Genomic DNA, 19,078 nt, shown 5'->3' with positions numbered 1-19,078 from the left:
CTGGTTTGGACCTGGTTTAGACCTGGTTTGGACCTGGTTTAGTGTCCGGGAATGAGTGGAATTACTGGAGAAAAAAAAAAAAAAAAAGGGATATAGCCTGAAATGTGAAAACAGGAAAATACCTCCATGTAATCCATTTATTTCAACAAAGTAACTGTAATCCAATTACAACTCATTGAAACAGTAACTGTAACTGAATACAGTTACTCATAATTTGTACTCTGATTACGTAAATCCGGTACATGTAATCTGTTACTCCCCAACACTGTCTGTACAGGGACAAGACAGATTTTACTCAAATACACAGAAAAAAAAAAAAAAAAAAAAAGAATCAGGTACGGGGCCTTTAATACTATTCTGTTTCTCAAATACTGCAGTAGTGGCTCGTACTGAACCCCAGCGTAATACAAATACATGAGTTGTTGGTGTGAGGGACAGGGGCCCGCGGTTGCCAGGTGCTGAGGGGGCAGATTACGCGGTGGCAGAGTGGTTGACGGGTTGCCAGATTGGGCGTGAGTGCTGATAGGGCAGAATGATATACGCTTTAAACAGCAAAGTGCCGCCGGCCACATTCATATTCATACAACAACGCTCTGTTTGCACGCAGAGAAGGTTTAAATAAAATAGAAAATGTAGAGTGTAGAGGTTTGTGAGTGTAATGACATTATTGTGTGCAAATTCATCTCCTCTGGGACGGAGAAACGCTGCAGCAGAAGTTTACAGAGAGAAATTTAAAGGAGAAGTCCAATGAATATATACTGTTATTATGGATGTATTTACTATTGGTATTAAACTGCTATTATACATTACTGATTTTTTTTTTTTTTTTTTTTTTTGAACTTTTAACCATGTTACATTATTATTTTCTCATCCAAAACATGAGCAGAGTTGAAATAATAAAAACAAGGGTTACAAAGTTGCAAAGAACAAAACAAAAAGCATCAAAATATCACACAAAAAACACAGTGCTCAGTTTGGATTTTTTTTTTTTTTTTTTTGTGAAATACTTTTTTTTGCGAGGTCGTTCACATTTCCACTTAAATGCGAGACTATAGAGTGGCAGATAATACTCCCTACAACTGTACAACAACTCACCCTTATATAACAAATAATACTCCCTACAACTGTACAACAATTCACCCTTATGTAACAGATAATACTCCCTACAACTGTACAACAACTCACCACATACTTACCCACTGCCCAGACTATAGAGGGGCAGATAATACTCCTACACAACTATGCAACACAACTCACCTTATGTAACAGATAATACTCCCTACAACTGTACAACAACTCACTGCCTTATGTAACAGATAATACTCCCTACAACTGTACAACTCATCCTTATGTAACAGATAATACTCCCTACAACTGTACAACAACTCACCCACTGCACCAGACTACACCAGAGGAACAGAGGAGCTCATTTTCCAGCAGGCTCCTACAGCTCTGCTCAAACAGTGACAGATACAGAACTAAATTCATGCTATAATACTCCCTACAACTGTACAACATCTCACCCTTATGTAACAGATAATCCTATGTCTTCCTATGACCTCTTGTATAAAGCGGTGATATTTATTTTGATTTTATTACTTACTTCTACTGTTTTATTACTTACTTACTACTGTGTCCAAATCATTTCCCTTGTGGATCAATAAAGTCTATTCAAGAATTCAAGTAATTATAATAAATACAATAAAAAAGAAATCTAGCTAAAACCAGCAAAAGGAAGGCCAACCCATAAAAATGACTTTCAAGAAGTGATTTAAAACTGTTGGTGTGAGTCTTATCTCCTCGGGCAGGTCGTTCCAAAGCCGAGGCGCCCGGACTGAAAAGGCTCAGTCAGCCTTCGTCCGGAGCCTGGACTTTAGAACAGCCACAGGGACCTGCCTTGTTTTTTGTTTTGTGTTTTTTTTCTTTATTCACTCTTCTTAAGGAATTCTGTTTAATAAGTCTGCTCCTTCCAAATTCCTTTAAAAGAAGTAATTTTGAATTTCCCTGTTTTGTGATTTCTGGAGGTCTTCTGTTTGTTTTTAAAGGTCCTATGTCACACAAAACTGACTCTTCTGAGCTTGACACCATGTTATAATGTTGTTACCTCATCATAAACACAGCTGAAGTTGTGTTTTGTTTCATTCACACGTCTGAGTACCGTATTTTTCAGACTATAAGTTGCACTTTTTTCATGGTTTGGGTGTTTCCTGTGACTTATGTAGTAAAATGTTCATACTGAAGTCACGAGAGGCTCTAGTATCTGCTGCTCCTGTTCCTCCTGTACCACTGCCACTTGGCTCTACTGCACATGTCTCCTGCAGAAAGAGCCTCTGTCCTGTCTGTATCATGTCAGTCGATCGCACCATTACTTCTGCACCACTGAAAAAAAAAAAATTAAACATATAACTTATAAAGACGACTGAGAAGACTGAACACAAATGCCCCCAAAAAGAAAATCTGATTCTGTAGATTACAAGCTACAAGTCGTGAAATCTGCAGCTGAAAATGATAATCGAGCAGCAGAAAGAAAGTTTGGAGTGAGAGAGAAACTTGTGACACCAGGAGGATGCACCATGAAACTTTCCTGAAGTCACTGGATGGATGGACAAAGTCTGGACTTCAGTGACACTGAAACCATCCTGTCAGGATTCAGAAAGGACCAGAATAATTCTAACTGGAACTGATGCTGAGTCTGACGACAGCGACACAGAAGAGGAAGTGGTGCTCTGTTTACCTCCGGAGGTCGAGGAGTTGTTCAGAAGTGACACCGAGGATGAAGAATTGAATGGATTTAGTGATTTGGAGTGAGATGGAGAGTTTGTTAAACTTGTTCTGTTCTGTTGTTTATGTTATAGTTTATCTGAAGAACTGTTCATATGTGACGTTTTGTGTATTGTTATTACTAGAACTTGACTTTCAACAGGAAATGTCGGTTCCTGATCTCTGATTTCATCAAATAATTTTCCCTCAAAAGGTGCTACTTATAGTTCAGTGAGACTTAAATGTTTTTCCTCTTTATTATGCATTTTATGGCTTGTACGACTTATACTCCAGAGTGATTTATAGTCTGAACAATACAGTCATTTTTTATTATTAGTCTGTCTGCATTTCCAAATCTCAAAATGTTCTGTAGTGGTAGTTTTTCAGTTAGTTAACAGCTCATTTTACCCTTATTTGAGCAGAGATTGGTAATTCCAGCTTTGAAATCATCCAAATGATTCTAGTGAAGGTGTGTGGAGTTTAAAGACACCGTGGAGCACTTCCTGTATTCCCACATGACATCACAAGGTGGAACAGAGCCTAAACATGCAGGGTTTACGCAGGGTTTGTGTGTTAAACATGTGAATGAAGAGACAACGTTAGAACAGATCACAAAGTATCCGTGGTTGTCCTTTCTGCTTAAACCGTCCCAGCTTTCTGCCGCTTTCACCTGGCCCCTGTAACAGCACACACACACACACACACACACACACACACATTTCACATGCAGTCGCACAGGAGCCCAGAGCTGGAACAATGATGGATGTTAGCCTAGCCACGGTGCGTTCGGGGAGCACTGGGAAAGCGCGACCTCCCCGGGGAATAGAGAGATTTGCGCCGCACAAAAGCAGAGAGAGGGGCTGTCTCCTCCGATAAGGAAACTGAGACAAGCCCACAGCGCGGACGCCATTTTGTGCCAAAGTTTAATCTGTTCACCGAGCTGCAGAGGACCAGGACGTGGAGGGTTCAGGCGGTCAGGGTCCAATGGAAACATGAGAGAGAAGGACTCAGAGCGGGTTTTAAAAAGCAAAAGGAGTTCAGAAGGAAACGGGAATTGAGTTTGTTTTTAAGGTGCACTGTGTCACTTTTCTGGTAGAGGGTTTGCCATCTGCTTGTCTCCATGGAGATGTTATTGCTCTGCCTCATGTGTTCCACTGTATGGCATTCAGCTTCTCCACAGAGACGCCACCAGACCAAGTGGAACCTGCTCTAAAATGTCACTTTAGACTGAACTGGCTAAATTAATGTTCATATTTTCATCTTAATAAATAGCAATAAATATGACTCTAATAAATAATAAATAATCGTTACAAACATCTCAAACTGATATGAATATATTTGATTAGTCTGATAAAAACATCTCTTATAATTAAAATGTTATCAGCCAAGCAAAGGCTTTCATCATTTTCATTTGATAAAGTTCAACTCTATTGTATGTCAATCTTTTGTTTTTTGTAATTTAATTGGTGATATCCAATCAATGAGGAGTGGGCGTGTTCCAATATCCACATGTAAAAACATCATGTCCTGTCGGAAGTGAAGCAGATGATAGCGTTTGGGTAAAATAGTCCAAAAATCTCCATGGATGCAGAGTCTACAGGTCTTATGTGGGACTATTGTTACCTGATGTCACGTGAGTGTCCAAAGTGTTTATTTTGTGTATTAAAACACTTCGTTTGGTACAAGGAAATGTGTAACACTAATCGTGAGTTAGCGACTTAGCATGCTAACGCTAAAGCTAGCCTGGTGGTAAATTCTGTACACAAAGTAAAGACAGTTTATTTGATAAATTTGTTAAAGAGAGACTTTCTAATGCACAGTGGACCAAGGCCACTCTCTTTGGACCCTGCTGTGGATGTCAAGTGTCTCGTCTCACGTGTATAAGCGGCTCTTGAATCGTGCACGAGGCAGATGTAGCCGCTATTTGAACAAACTCATGGACACAGACATGCTGCATGTCCCGTCCTGTCACCTCCTCACTGACTGAAACCACGGTTCTGTGAGTATCACTGAACCCCAGTGCACGTGCTTTTTTGTTTTGGCTTGCTCAGCAAGTGAAGTGGGCATTTTTTGTGTTTCTAAGGCCCCAACTCACTGAGCCACATCAGGCCTGTGACGAGATTGAACTGAACTGGTGAAATAAGTTAGGGGTTGTAAATTTGATTGAGATACAGGAGCTTAATTTTTATAAATATACATTTCAATTGTATTGCAAATCCTAAGTGCAACAAACACACTGCTGTCATTTTAATTTTAAACATCATATTAATTCACAAAATTCCTATTTTTACATGTTATACAGTTTGTGTTCTCGTGTTATTATTTTTTGGTGTACACTAGGTTACATTGGGTTACATACGGATAAATATAAATTCATTTATTTATTCTTAGTGGGTTTAAAAATTAAGTATCTGAAATATTCCTGCTAAGTGGAGGCACCGTCAAAGATTTATTAGACTTTAAAGGATTAGCTGTATAATTGTATAGTATAATTGAAATAAGTAAAGTATCAGAATGTAGGAAAGAGTTACACTCCAACAGGGTCAAGTTAAACCTGTGATATTCTTTCAAGTTGTTGACAAAAAATTTAAAAACTCATGTCGGTAACAGAGGGAATGAAATATGCAGCACTTTTTGGGCAATAAATCCAAACAGTGATAACTCTTGGTTCTCACTTCCATATCCTTAACAAACTGGTTTGAATATTTGCTTCATATAGTTTTCTACCATATGGTACAAGATTAGGTTGAAAAACCTCTTACTTTTTGAGTCATGAGATTTTTTATTAAGAAAGGTCATGGTAACGGAGGGAAAAGTAACGGAGGGAAAATTGTGCAAACAAGTAGAAGGTGCAGGATTTTACATCATTTGTCACTTTTTTCTTCCGAATACTTTAATATTACTTCAAAATGAAAGAAACTATTTCTATAAAATATGTCAGTCCTTCCAAGCAACTTTTTATCATTTTAAATACATAAAAAAAAAAAAATCCTGTCCCTTCATCAACAGTTCAAAGATGGAATAACACAAGATATGATGAAATACATCCATTTATTGACATGATTTGCAGGTCTTTGAAATTTGGGAAATAATTTTGTTCCATGTTTCATACATGGTCTGTTTAAAACATATGGAACTTTAGAACCAAAAATGGTACAGAAAAAAGGTCAACAGTTTCATAAACTAGAGTACATATGTATCTGTTCAATACATTTTTATATCAGATGCATTAACTTGAATTTTTGGCCTTGTTGTTTACTTCTGCTTGACCGGGCCCATTTGTAGAATTTGTCTGCATTTGTAGGGTATATCTATAAAAACATTGATATAAATGTGTTGAAATAACTGTAAAATACAAATAAATGTAGAAAATGACTATGATGGTCTTAATTTGGCCATGGTCTCAGCCTTGTCTCGGTCTTGCTTCTGTCTCAGCCTTTAGAAGTCTCGGTCTTGTCTCGGTCTCAGTTGTGAGAGGTCTTGGTCTTGTCCTGGTCTCGGGACCCTGTGGTCTTGGACTGGTCTTGGTCTCGATTAGTACGTTTTTGATACAACACTAGTGCTTCGCCTGCAATGTTTCACAGTATCACATTAAAGCAAAATAGATAAAGCATTGTTAGTGTGAGTGGGGCTTGCCTCTCCACAGATCTCACCTGTAACTTGGCCTGGTCGTGCCACTTGCTTGTCTCCATGGCGATAGATGTGGAACATTCGAGGCAACACATGGCATGCCAAACCCTCTGTCAGAAAAGTTACATAACGCACCTTTAAACTGCAAACTGTTTCAAATGAACTCCTCCTCTTTTTCACATTTTTAAGACGGTAAAAATCAGGTAAAGCACGTTTAAGATCTCAAAAACGGTCCGCAGGTGTTGTAGTCGTATAGTTTCTTGTCCTGAAGGATGGCTTAAATTGAGAACGCTGATTTCCCCATTGTCCCTAAAGCTCACTAAGTCTTATCTTTACATAACATAACACTCACACACACGTCTGCGCTCCAGTCTTATTTACACTTTCTGGATTACAGTTAGATTTGTGTCCGGCCGTTACAGCAGATGTATGCAGCCTCCCTCCCCCGGCCTGATTGTTCCTGGGTGAGACGTGGAGCGGGATGAGAGTCTGAACGGCTCTGCGCTCGCTCGGAGGTAAAACCACGGACGCTTATAGACCATCTCCACGAGGACGCAACGTGCTCAGAAAATCACTGTGAAGGAGAAGGAGAAGAGAGAGAGAGGAGGAAGGAGGGAGGAGGGGAGGGAGAGAGAGGAGGGGGAGGAAGAGAGAACGAGAAGAGGAGGAAGAAGAGAGGAGGGGAGAGAGAGAGAGCGAGAGAGAGAGAATGAGGGATTGGAGGGGGAGGAAGAGAGAGACAAGTGGAGAAGGAGAGAGGAGGGAGAGGAAGAGAGAGAGGATGGAGACAACAAAGAAGAGAGGAGAGGGAGGAGAGAGAGAGAGAGAGAGGAGTGGGATGAAGAAAGAGAGAGAGGAGGGAGACAACAGAGGAGAGAGAGAGGATGGGGAGGAAGAGAGAGAGAGGAAGGAGTCAGCAAGGAGAAGAGGGAGATGGGAGGAGGAGGGAGAGAGATAGAAGAGGGAGAATGAGGGTAAAAAGAAGGCAGGAGGGAGTGGGAGAGCAGGGAGAGGGAAGGAGAAAGAGAGGGAGAGGAGAGAGAGTAAGAGGAGAAGAAAGGTGAAAGTGAGTTGGGCGATAAAGAGACAGGGGAAGGAGAGAGAGATGAGATATAAGAGGAAGGAGTCGGGAAGAGGATGCAGGAGAGAGTGAGGTAGAATGAAGGGAGGAGAGAGGAAAGAGAAAGGAAAGTGAGGAGAGGAGAGAGAGGGGAGTGGAAAGTGGAAAGGCAATTTGAGCTGAGAAACAGTGGTGGTTTCCTCTGTCTGATACACAGCAATCGCAGGAATGAAAAGGGCTGGATGTGCTTTTGAAATGTACTATTCAAGGACTTTATGTTAGATTAATGTTTAAAAATCAACTAAAATTGATCTACAGTTAATTAGAAACACGATGCACAAGTCAGGTCGTGTGGACAGCAGTTTAAGTAGCACTTTCCCTTCACTTCCTTCGGCTCTTCCAACCCTGAGGTCCCTCCAGCGTGTCCCATCCAAAACAGATGCCCGAGTCACCTCAGCTTCTCCTCTCAACGTGGAGGAGCAGCGGCTCTACTCCAAGCTCCTCCCGTGTGACTGAGCTCCTCACTCTATCTCTAAGGGAGCGCCCAGCCACCCTGCAGAGGAAACTCAGTCGCTTGTATCTATGATCTCGTCCTTTCGGTCATTACCCAGAGCTCATGACCATAGGTGAGAGGAGGAACAGAGAGTGAGCGATACACAACAGTCCAATACAGTGACTGCTTCACTGCCAACGCCGCACTAGGGCTCGATGAGTTTAACAAGAAATTGAATTGTGATTTTTGTGGCAGATATTTCAATTTCATCCACGATTTTTTTCAAATCAAGTTCAAGTGCACATGAACATTTGCAAACATTACAGAAACTTACATCATACCAGAGTCCTGTACCGACGATTTGATGCTGAACATTTGTTTATGTTTTACCGAAATGAAAGTTACAACCACATGGCTCATTTGCATAAACTCTAAACGCTGAAAAGGACAGCTCGCTCCTTGTGCGCTGATACGGTTCATCGACTGTCGGGCTAAAGGACACGACTCAGTGGAATATCTTTCTGTGACAGAGGTCTGTTCTGTGCTTCTATCCTGTTGGAGATGGTTCATGTTAAACTTTACATGAACGCCAGGTTTAAATTCTCGCCTGCTAGGGTTGTGGCGGTGAATTACTTTGTGGCGCATTGACCGTGACACAGATCCATAAATCAAAAACAATGGTGCCAAGTCAACAGCAGCAGTGTGTGTTGAGTTGACACAGAATTATACTTCGCCCTTAAAATTGGACTGCTAAAAAACACAGCTTTGATGCTCCCAAAATCATGTTGTCTGAGATTGCGATTTCCTGTCCAAAACGATAGATCATTCAGCCCTATGCTGAACTTATCCACCTGTCAATCTCACGCTCCATCCTCCCAGCTCGGATAAGTGGAAGAAACTAGACGGATGGATGGACAAGTTTGATTTGATTGGATGCAAACTTTTATTATCAACTGCAATAAGAAGTTTCATCACTATAATAATCATTTTGTACCCGGTTTAGAGGGCTCGTGTTACCCTATTTTCTGCTTGATGACATCACAAGGTGGAACAGAGCATTTTGAGCTTTGAAGGTGTAGACGGACACATGCGAATGAAACAAAACACAACTCAAGATATAATTTTTGATGAGTTAACAACATTATAACATGATTTAAAGCTCACAAGATGAACATTTTCTGAAATATAGGACCTTTAAAACAAGAACCAATAACGTGTCTCATCATTTTGTCATTTCCGTTTGTTATTCTGAAGAAAACTCATCCAAACTCGCTCCATTCGACAAGATTCTGAATGGGCTGTGCAGCGCTGTCCGTGGTGCTGAACTCAACATTTGAATACAGTTTTGTTCTGTGAGTTTGATAACAGACGAGGATGCGGTTTTCACACACATACAATTTAGACCAACATTTTCTATTATTAAACTCACATTGCAAAAACTGTATTAAAGTAGCAGACAAAAGCTCAATATGTGACTTTTCTGGTGGCGGGTCTGTCAACATGTTCTTCTCTGTGGATACGTCATTGCTCTGCCTGGAATGTTCCACAGTGTGACGTTAAATTAAACAGCTCTACTTTACATTTGTTTAATTACAGGTGGTTTTAAGGTTCAAAAATACCTAGAAAAAGGGGTGTTCTTACTGTGAGCGGCAGAGTCATGCATCAGGTCCAGTATCTGCAAATAGTTGCTGAAACGGGCGGGTTTTAATGTTTTGGAATATTACGGGCGAGTATGCGGGCGGGTAGTGATTACACACGGGCGGGTCAGGTGAATCAAATGAATGACAGACGGGAGAAAAATACTTGAAGTGCGTCCAGAGCATCCGTTGTCCAGGACACAAGTTTCCAGATTTCAAGTTTTCAAATTTCCCGGTCTTTTCCTTGAACGATGATGGACTGACTGACTGAGAGAGTGACTTAAGTGTGTTTATTACATGAAACACATCAGCAGAGGTGATCAGCTCGGCAGCTGTGCTCCTGGTCCAGTCCTGGTTTAGTCCTGGTTCAGTCCTGGTTTAGTCCTGTTCCAGTCTTGGTGTAGTACTGGTGATGGGCTCTGCGGTTGTGGCATTTATAGATTTATAATCCGCTAATGACACGGCATAGGTTCAGTCCTGGTTTAATTCTGGTTTAGACCTGGTTTAGACCTGGTTTAGACTTGGTTTAGTCCTGATTTAGACCTGGTTTAGTCCCGGTTTGGTCCTGGTTTAGAGCTGGTTTAGTCCTGATTTACACCTGGTTTAGTCCCGGTTTAGTCCTGGTTTAGACTTGGTTTAGATCTGGTTTGGTCCTGGTTTAGACCTGGTTTAGTCCTGGTTTAGACCTGGCTAATCCTGGTTTAGACCTGGTTTAGTCCTGGTTTAGACCTGGTTTAGTCCTGGTTTAGTCCTGATTTAGACCTGGTTTAGTCCCGGTTTAGTCCTGGTTTAGAGCTGGTTTAGTCCTGATTTAGCCCTGGTTTAGACCTGTTTTAGACCTGGTTTAGACTTGGTTTAGTCCTGGTTTAGTCCTGGTTTAGTCCTGGTTTAGACCTGGTTTAGACCTGGTTTAGTCCTGGTTTAGGCCTGGTTTAGACCTGGTTCAGTCCTGGTGTAATCCTGGTCCAGTCCTGGTTTAGTCCTGGCGATCAGCTCTGTGGCTCTGTGTATATATTTATAATCTGCTAAAGACATGGCGTAGGTTCAGTCCTGCTTTAGTCTTGGTTTAGTCCTGGTTTAGTCCTGGTTTAGTCCTGGTTTAGTCCTGCTTTAGTCCTGCTTCAGTCTTGGTTTAGTCCTGGTTTAGTCCTGGTTTAGTCCTGGTTTAGTCCTGCTTTAGTCCTGGTTTTGTCCTGCTTTAGTCCTGCTTCAGTCTTGGTTTAGTCCTGGTTTAGTCCTGGACTATTGGGCTGTCAGACTAATGACTGACCTCGTTTTATCACGGGCATGGGAGGGTGCGGATTTAACTTTGATATAATCACGGGTTAAGGGGCGGGTGTGGTGCTGTACTGCGCAGGTGCAGGGTCTCCAGAAATGGACCCATGCAGGCATTTGACGGACCCTCCGCCAGAAAAGTTACACAGTGCACCTTGGGAGTTATCCCCACCTCCTTGTACAATTCTGTTACCCAATCTGCTCAGTCAGGTCGTGTCGCTTTGAGTTACTACATTGTACTAGCTCCTCTACTCTCTCTCAGATCTGCCTCGAACGCTCTGATTTCCTGTTTCCTTATCCCTCATTCGAGCACAGATCCAAAAGTCCCTCCGGTTTGAATAATTCATAAAACGAGTGTCTCCACAAACATCCAAACAGACACAGAGACAGACACGGAGACGGAGACACGGGAGCAGGGCTTTGATCCAAAATGGACGCATTATTCAGCCCTGTTTTGTAGTTTCTGGTTGGGTTTGAAATGAGTGACAACCGCGGTGCCGTCATTAGAGAGGGAGCGTTCAAAAACAGAGGGAAAAACAGCAAGTGAAAGGTCAAATGTAAAGAGGAGGGGATGGAGGGATGAAACAGATGGTGAGATAAAGCAGAATGAGAGAAAACAGGGATTCACAAACATGTTATTTAGCTGTAACCTTTTGCGTGTAATGATCCGGGTCGTCTAGTGACAGCATGGATCTCTAATAAGAACTGGGTAAGACACTCCCCCTTTTTTGTTGGATTCTTCTCTATTTTCTCAGTGTCAGTGTTTAAAATGTTTTATCAAAACACATAAAAGTTAGCTTTGTACGATTTAGGCACACTGTTAACTACTTAGGGCTCTATTCAGGGGTCAGGATCATTTTTAGTGGTGTCTGAAAGTCCAGCTGTTGAAAATGTAGTGCACTCAAAATTTCCCACAATGCACCTTGAAAAGTAGTGGGGCCTGGTCAAGCAGAAGTAAACAACAAGGCCAAAAATTCAAGTTAATGCATCTGATATAAAAATGTATTGAACAGATACAGATGTACTCTAGTTTATGAAACTGTTGACCTTTTTTCTGTACCATTTTTGGTTCTAAAGTTCCATATGTTTTAAACAGACCATGTATGAAACATGGAACAAAAATTATTTCCCAAATTTCAAAGACCTGCAAATCATGTCAATAAATGGATGTATTTCATCATATCTTGTGTTATTCCATCTTTGAACTGTTGATGAAGGGACATGATTTTTCAAAAAAAAATGTATTTAAAATGATAAAAAGTTACCTGGAAGGACTGACATATTTTATAGAAATAGTTTCCTTTCATTTTGAAGTAATATTAAAGTATTCAGAAGAAAAAAGTTGACAAATGATGTAAAATCCTGCACCTTCTACTTGTTTGTACAATTTTCCCTCTGTTACTTTTCCCTCCGTTACCATGACCTTTCTTAATAAAAAATCTCATGACTCAAAAAGTCTGAGGTTTTTCAACCTAATCTTGTACCATATGGTAGAAAACTATATGAAGCAAATATTCAAACCAGTTTGTTAAGGATGGAAGTGAGAACCAAGAGTTATCACTGTTTGGATTTATTGCCCAAAAAGTGCTGCATATTTCATTCCCTCCGTTACCAACATGAGTTTTTAAATTTTTTGTCAACAACTTGAAAGAATATCACAGGTTTAACTTGACCCTGTTGGAGTGTAACTCTTTCCTACATTCTGATACTTTACTTATTTCAATAGTCCCTCTAGTTTCTGAATAAGAGACATTTGAATGTCAAAAATCTGCCCCTGTTTCCCTCCGTTACCACTTGACCAGACCCAGTGGGCATCAGTGGGCACTAGACCAGTTAATATAGATCACAATGCAGGAAAAGAAGAGTCCGGAAAACAACAACATTCAGCGACAGGTGTTTAACTAAGCACAACACGACTGAATAAAAGCGTTGGTTTATGACACTGTAGATCCGTGATTATGAATAAAACACTCTTGAATAAATTTTTATGGTGTTACCTCAGCTCCAGCTGTTAAAAAAGCGATAATTTCCACATCTCAGTCAAAAAGCAAATAATCTGTTTATGTGAGATCCAGTTTGTCAAAAATGTGTATGATTATTATTAGTCCATAAACACTTGTGTGTCAGTCTGATCTGATCTTTATTTATGACAGAAATCAATGTTTATCAGAGTTTAGCCTTTAGCCATTTTTTTTTTCACCCAGACGCTGGAGTCGTAGTGAGCTGCGTGTCTGAATCTCTCTGTGAATGAGTGCACTGTAGAGGGCGCTAAAGAGTGCAGGTCTATGTAATGTATGAGGGGTCAGGGACAAGGGTGGACATTAGGAAACAGCCTCAGCTTAGCCCTGCTCTGAGCCTGTGCTGGCTTTACTCTAGCACAACCCCCAGGCCTCTAAACCAGAACTAAAACCAGAACTAAAACCAGGACTAAAACAGGTCTAAAAAGATCTACAACAGGTCTAAAACCATGTCAAAACCATGTCAAAAACAGGTCGAAAACAGGTCTAAAACCATGTCTAAAACAGGTCTAAAACCACGTCTAAAGCAGGTTGAAAACAGGTCTAAAACCATGTCAAAACCATGTCAAAAACCATGTCAAAAACAGGTCGAAAACAGGTTGAAAACCATGTCTAAAACAGGTTAAAAACAGGTCTAAAACCACGTCGAAAACAGGTCGAAAACAGGTCTAAAACCACATCTAAAACAGGTCTAAAACCACGTCTAAAACAGGTCGAAAACAGGTCTAAAACCACGTCTAAAACAGGTCTAAAACCACTTCTAAAACAGGTTGAAAACAGGTCTAAAACCACATCTAAAACAGGTTGAAAACAGGTCTAAAACCACGTCTAAAACAGGTTGAAAACAGGTCTAAAACCATGTCAAAACCATATCAAAACCATGTCAAAACCATGTCTAAAACAGATCAAAAACAGGTTGAAAACAGGTCTAAAACTGGATCCAAAACATGTCTAAAAACTGGTCTAAAACAGGTCTAAAACAGGACTAATGGGTCGTGAAATATTGTTGGATATAAAACCGGTCTGTAGCGCAGAAAAGGTTGGGGACCTCTGCCTTCCAGAATGGGGGCAGGTTGTATTTGGACATACAATATTTTAAACGATTTATTTTTATTCTTTATTTGTGCTGCTGATGACCTGGACCTAAGTGCAGTGTCTCGTTTCTTTGTATTTTTTATACTGGAAGGACAAATAATTTCTGATTCTGGAAAATGACAGCGCTGGAGGATAATGGTTCCTGGTAGCTTCATGTTTGATTCTTCTCAAAACTCTTGCAGTTAAATTGTGTCTTTTTCTTCCTCTACACATTTCTTGCGACACTGTTGAGTATTTGCAACAAAACTCTGTGATCACTAGGGATTTATAAAACAGTAACAGAAATATAATGATATCGTATCATCAAAAATATCGTGGGCCATCACAATATATCGAATTACAAGTTTCTCTGCTTAAATTCATTGTTATGGTGCAGCAAAAACAGAGAACTACATAGACCATGATCCTTTGCTCCATTTCACTGCAGACTACATGAAGAAATAACAGTTCTAAAGACTTTTAAATCTTAGTTTGTTGAATTAATTTTTGTCGAGGCATTTTAAGAGGAAAAAGTAGCAGATTCACAAACAACCTCCACAAAATATTGCAATAAATATCGTACCGTGAGATGAATATCGTGAAAATATCGTACTGAGAGATTTGAATATCGTTACATCCGTAGTGATCACGCATCAGTATCTTTGCAATTTCAAGAGTGCTGCATCCCTCTGAAGAGACTTTTTACAATTTTTGACTTTGCCGTTTAAATCACTTGTTATTTTTTCTTGAATTTTTAGGCAGTCTTAAAACTTTTTTGGGCAGTGTTTACAACTACAGATTCACGTAGAACACCCCCGGCACGATGTCACTCCAAAGCATCAATAGTGACCCCGAAAACCCAACATCCGAACTGAAAGAAGTCTTTAAAAAGTGACTTGGAGTTGAAAATTTTTTGCTTCACGGAGCAAAAACCAATCCGATTACCAGCCCCCACCTCCCCCATTGTCTGCTCCCGCTTTCGCCATGGCAACCGCGCAGCACCACCCACGACGCTTAGACGCATAATTACCGCCGCTCTATAACGAAGAGCCGCTCACCTGTCAGTCAAACCTCAGGCCTTAAATGAGGGTGTAGAGCGGAGAAGGGGGGACCGAGGGGAGGGGCCGGACCATTAAGAACATTAGGAGCTGATTTAGAGACAGAGGAGACAGGCCCGCTCGGATAATTATACGTATTACTGACTTAAATGGATTTTGGAAATGAGTCTGTGGCAAGGTAGAGGTATTATCATATCTAATAGCAGTGACAATTTTGCTAAGGAGAAAAAGACAGGTATTGTAGTTAATTCCCCATAGTATTGTCTGCACAGAGACTTTTATAATGAGTCCAGTTTATGCGCTTTATGGGTCTGTGGGTGAGTCGTGGCCTGGGGCGGTGATACTGCTCTGTCCTTGTGGTCGGCTCTGAAAATGTGTTTAATTTCACATGTTTTCCCTTTGAATAATACAAAAAGGACACGTACAATACAAAATACTGACTTATTTACTTTCTTCTGTGCAGTCGCACCAGCAAACCAGTGATACATCTGATTATGTCAAAAATGTTATACATATAAGTAATAAGCTTGTAGTAGTATTCGTAGTAGTAGTATTCGTAGTCGTAGTAGTGCTGTTTGTACTGCGCTGTGTGTGTCTCTGTCCATGGTGCTGAAATGAATGTTTGTTTCTGTGTGTTGTGTGTGTTGTGTGTGTGCTGTGTGTGTGTGTGTGTTGTGTGTGTGTGTGTGTGTGTGTGTGTGTGTGTGTGTGTGTGTTGTGTGTGTTGTGTGTGTTGTGTGTGTTGTGTGTGTTCTGTGTGTTGTGTGTGTTGTGTGTGTTGTGTGTGTTCTGTGTGTTCTTATGTATGAATGTTTATGTAAGATTAAGTTTCATGAACCTGTCCTCAGAGATAAGGTGGTGGTAGTAGTAGTAGTAGTAGTATTTGTAGTAATAGTAGTAAAACAACAACTACTACTACTACTACTACTACTAATACTGCTACTACTAATACTAATACTACTACTACTAATACTGACTACTACTACTACTACTACTACTACTACTACTACTACTACTAATAATAATAATAATAATAATATAATAATAATAATAATAATAATAATAATAAACTATACTACTACTACTAATACTAATACTAATACTAATACTAATACTAATACTACTAATACTACTATACTACTAATACTACTACTACTACTACTACTACTACTAATACTGCTACTACTAATACTACTACTAATACTACTACTACTAATACTACATACTAATACTAATACTACTAATACTACTACTACTACTACTACTAATACTGCTACTACTAATACTAATGCTAATACTAGTACTACTAATACTAATACTAAGACTAATACTACTACTACTAATACTGCTACTACTAATACTAATACTACTAATACTACTACTACTACTACTACTACTACTACTACTACTACTACTACTACTACTTCTAATACTAATACTAACACTAATACTTATACTAATACTACTGCTACTACTACTACTACTACTACTACTACTACTACTAATAATAATAATAATAATAATAATAATAATAATAATAATAAAGCACTTTTAAAAACAAGGTTTACAAAGTGCTGTACAAGCCATAAAGAACAATAAAAATAGCGTTCAGAAAGCATATCAAATTCATATAAATGAATAGAGATGTGCATAATGATATATCATATCATTTAATGTGATGATACAGTATCGATATTGTGGGCTGCTGTATCGATATATTGCCAATATTTTACTCAGTTATTTTGTTAGAGTGCTACAGTTTTGTTGTTTGTTGAGAGGAAGGAAACTCGTTTTTGTGACACATTTGACATTTTCTCTGTTCTGATGATTAAAATGTTTGTGTTTCATATGAACACAAGAAGTGGTTTAACAAAGACTTTTAGTATCACAGCCATGATTTAGACTTTATTTTTATTAAACTCTATCAAATTGTTTTGAAATAGACCGTACTAAACTGAAAGTGTACTGTATCAATATATGTATTATGTATCCTATTGTGGCCTATGTATCAAGATATGTATCGTATTGGCAACTTCTTAATGATACCAGCTCTAGTCATGAGTCAGTGCTAGTGCAGCCTCTGCAGCTCAGGGAGGGAAGTTTTCACATGAGACATGGTGTGTCCATGTTCAGTTGTGAGTACATTTTTGAAACTATAAGAACACAGGCTGCATACAGTGCCTTTACTGACAAACATTTGGGATTGTTTTTGTCAAAATTGTAGAATAACAACATAAAATGTCCTATTAGTGTAAATTATTCAATGAGTTTTGTGTTGATAGAGAATATGTCAAACAGTGTGCCATAATTACAGAGATATAGAGATATAGAGAACCATAAAGCAGGTGGTGGAATCACTGGGCGGCAGAGTTCTACTAAACAGACTTCTGAAGTGAACTCATTTGAAATGTATCTGTTATTCTAAACTATGGCTGATTTCATTGCTGTATTGTGTCTGTTGCAGTCCCGTCTCTGGTCAATGAGTTAAGTAGAGTTAGCGTAAAAGTTATAGTAGATTTCTGAATTTGGTATAGTTAGTATAAAGTAGATTATAGTAGTAGTAGTTCATAGTAGTTCAGTTTCATGTTCTTCAGCAGGCTCATGTTCTAGTAGATTTCATGTGTGTTTTAGTGTCTTGTGTGTTGCAGGCTCATGTTCTAGTAGATTTCATGTGTGTGTTTTGTGTGTTGCAGGCTCATGTTCTAGTAGTCATGTTGCAGGCTCATGTTCTTGCAGGCTCATGTTCTAGTAGATTTCATGTGTGTGTGTTGTGTGTTGCAGGCTCATGTTCTAGTAGATTTCATGTGTGTGTTTTGTGTGTTGCAGGCTCATGTTCTTGTAGATTTCATGTGTGTGTTGTGTGTGTTTGTGTGTTGCAGTCCCGTCTCTGATCAGTGAGCTGAGAGCTGAGAAGATCGAGGAGAAGAGTGTGACTCTGGTTTGGAGAGAACCCAACGACCCCAACAGGAGCAGGCCCGAGTACGAAGTCAAGTACTACGAGAAGGTATTTATACTGCTGTAACCAGTATTTTACAGTGACATCACGCCGGGGGGGTTTATATGTATGTAAATGGAAGAATGTTCATTAGTTACCAGGGTGACACAATGGACGCATTAGCAAACACAGCATATAAGTTTTCAAATAGTCTGAAAACTCAAGAAAAATATAAAATGGATTCAAACAACATATTTTCTGGAGTCTGTGATCAGTCCAGGCGTTCGTTCATTCATTCATTCATTCATGCATTAAAACAAAGCTCAGATTAAAGTGTAATAAAACCTCAGACAGAGCAGTGCCTTTAGTTAGCGTCATGCTCCTAGGGAATGTTGGTGATATCAGCTGCAAAGTATCAGTAAGCTTGTGTTTTTTTGTCCATATCTTTTTATAAAACATATTTGGAAACAGAAATGGAATGAAAAAGTGAAATTTTTATTCACAAAACAAAAAACAAACACAGACACATAACCCAAGGAGCACTGCTTGTCTCCATGGAAACATCACTGTGCCTCCCATGTTCAACATTTGCCACGTTTACATGAGAGCTTTAATTCAGAATGAAATAATCTAATTCTGGATAAAAATAATTATGCTTTAAAAAGACCATGTAAACACTTAATTCCTAATGAAAATGATTATTCAGAATTAAACTTAATTCTGAGGTAAGTGGTTTATTCCAATTTTAATGCCAAATTAATTTATTCCTTGATCATGTAAACATTTATTCTTCTTAAAAATCATTGCGGTCATTCAGCACATGCTCACTGAGTCACCCTTCAGTCATAATCCGGGTGATCCGACTCCACCAGTCCTGGCTTCAGACTTTCATCCACGTCTCTTTGGATTTGTGAGCTGGATGTGGGAGTGGGCTGAAGTAGAGCAGCTGTTGACTCCGTTTGTCTTCTTCCTCTCTTCTTCGACACTCTTCCCTTCTCCTCCTCAGCTGACAGATGTAAAGCGTGATGAGAGAATTCTCCAGCTGCTGTGTAATTATCATCAGAACCACTGTGGAAAAATGTTTGTACCATGTTTGTGTCCGTGACGTAACGACAAACCGAGATGACAGATAAGCTGT

General features: G+C 39.6%; 1 protein-coding gene across 1 annotated transcript in view; it reads left to right on the top strand.

Moving 5' to 3' along the window:
- Window positions 1-19,078, top strand: part of LOC110157791 (ephrin type-A receptor 7-like) — a 358,749-nt gene that overhangs the window by 227,466 nt on the left and 112,205 nt on the right. The window contains exon 6 of the mRNA XM_055157155.1: window positions 17,885-18,009. Coding sequence (XP_055013130.1) covers window positions 17,885-18,009 — 125 coding nt within the window. The remainder of the gene's footprint in view (window positions 1-17,884; window positions 18,010-19,078) is intronic.

Source organism: Boleophthalmus pectinirostris, unplaced genomic scaffold, assembly GCF_026225935.1.
Source record: "Boleophthalmus pectinirostris isolate CB_2022bp ecotype Guang Dong unplaced genomic scaffold, ASM2622593v1 HiC_scaffold_21, whole genome shotgun sequence".
Lineage (NCBI taxonomy): Eukaryota > Metazoa > Chordata > Actinopteri > Gobiiformes > Gobiidae > Boleophthalmus > Boleophthalmus pectinirostris.
Note: the sequence above shows the minus strand (reverse complement) of the source record. Positions and strands in the feature narration are given on the sequence as shown.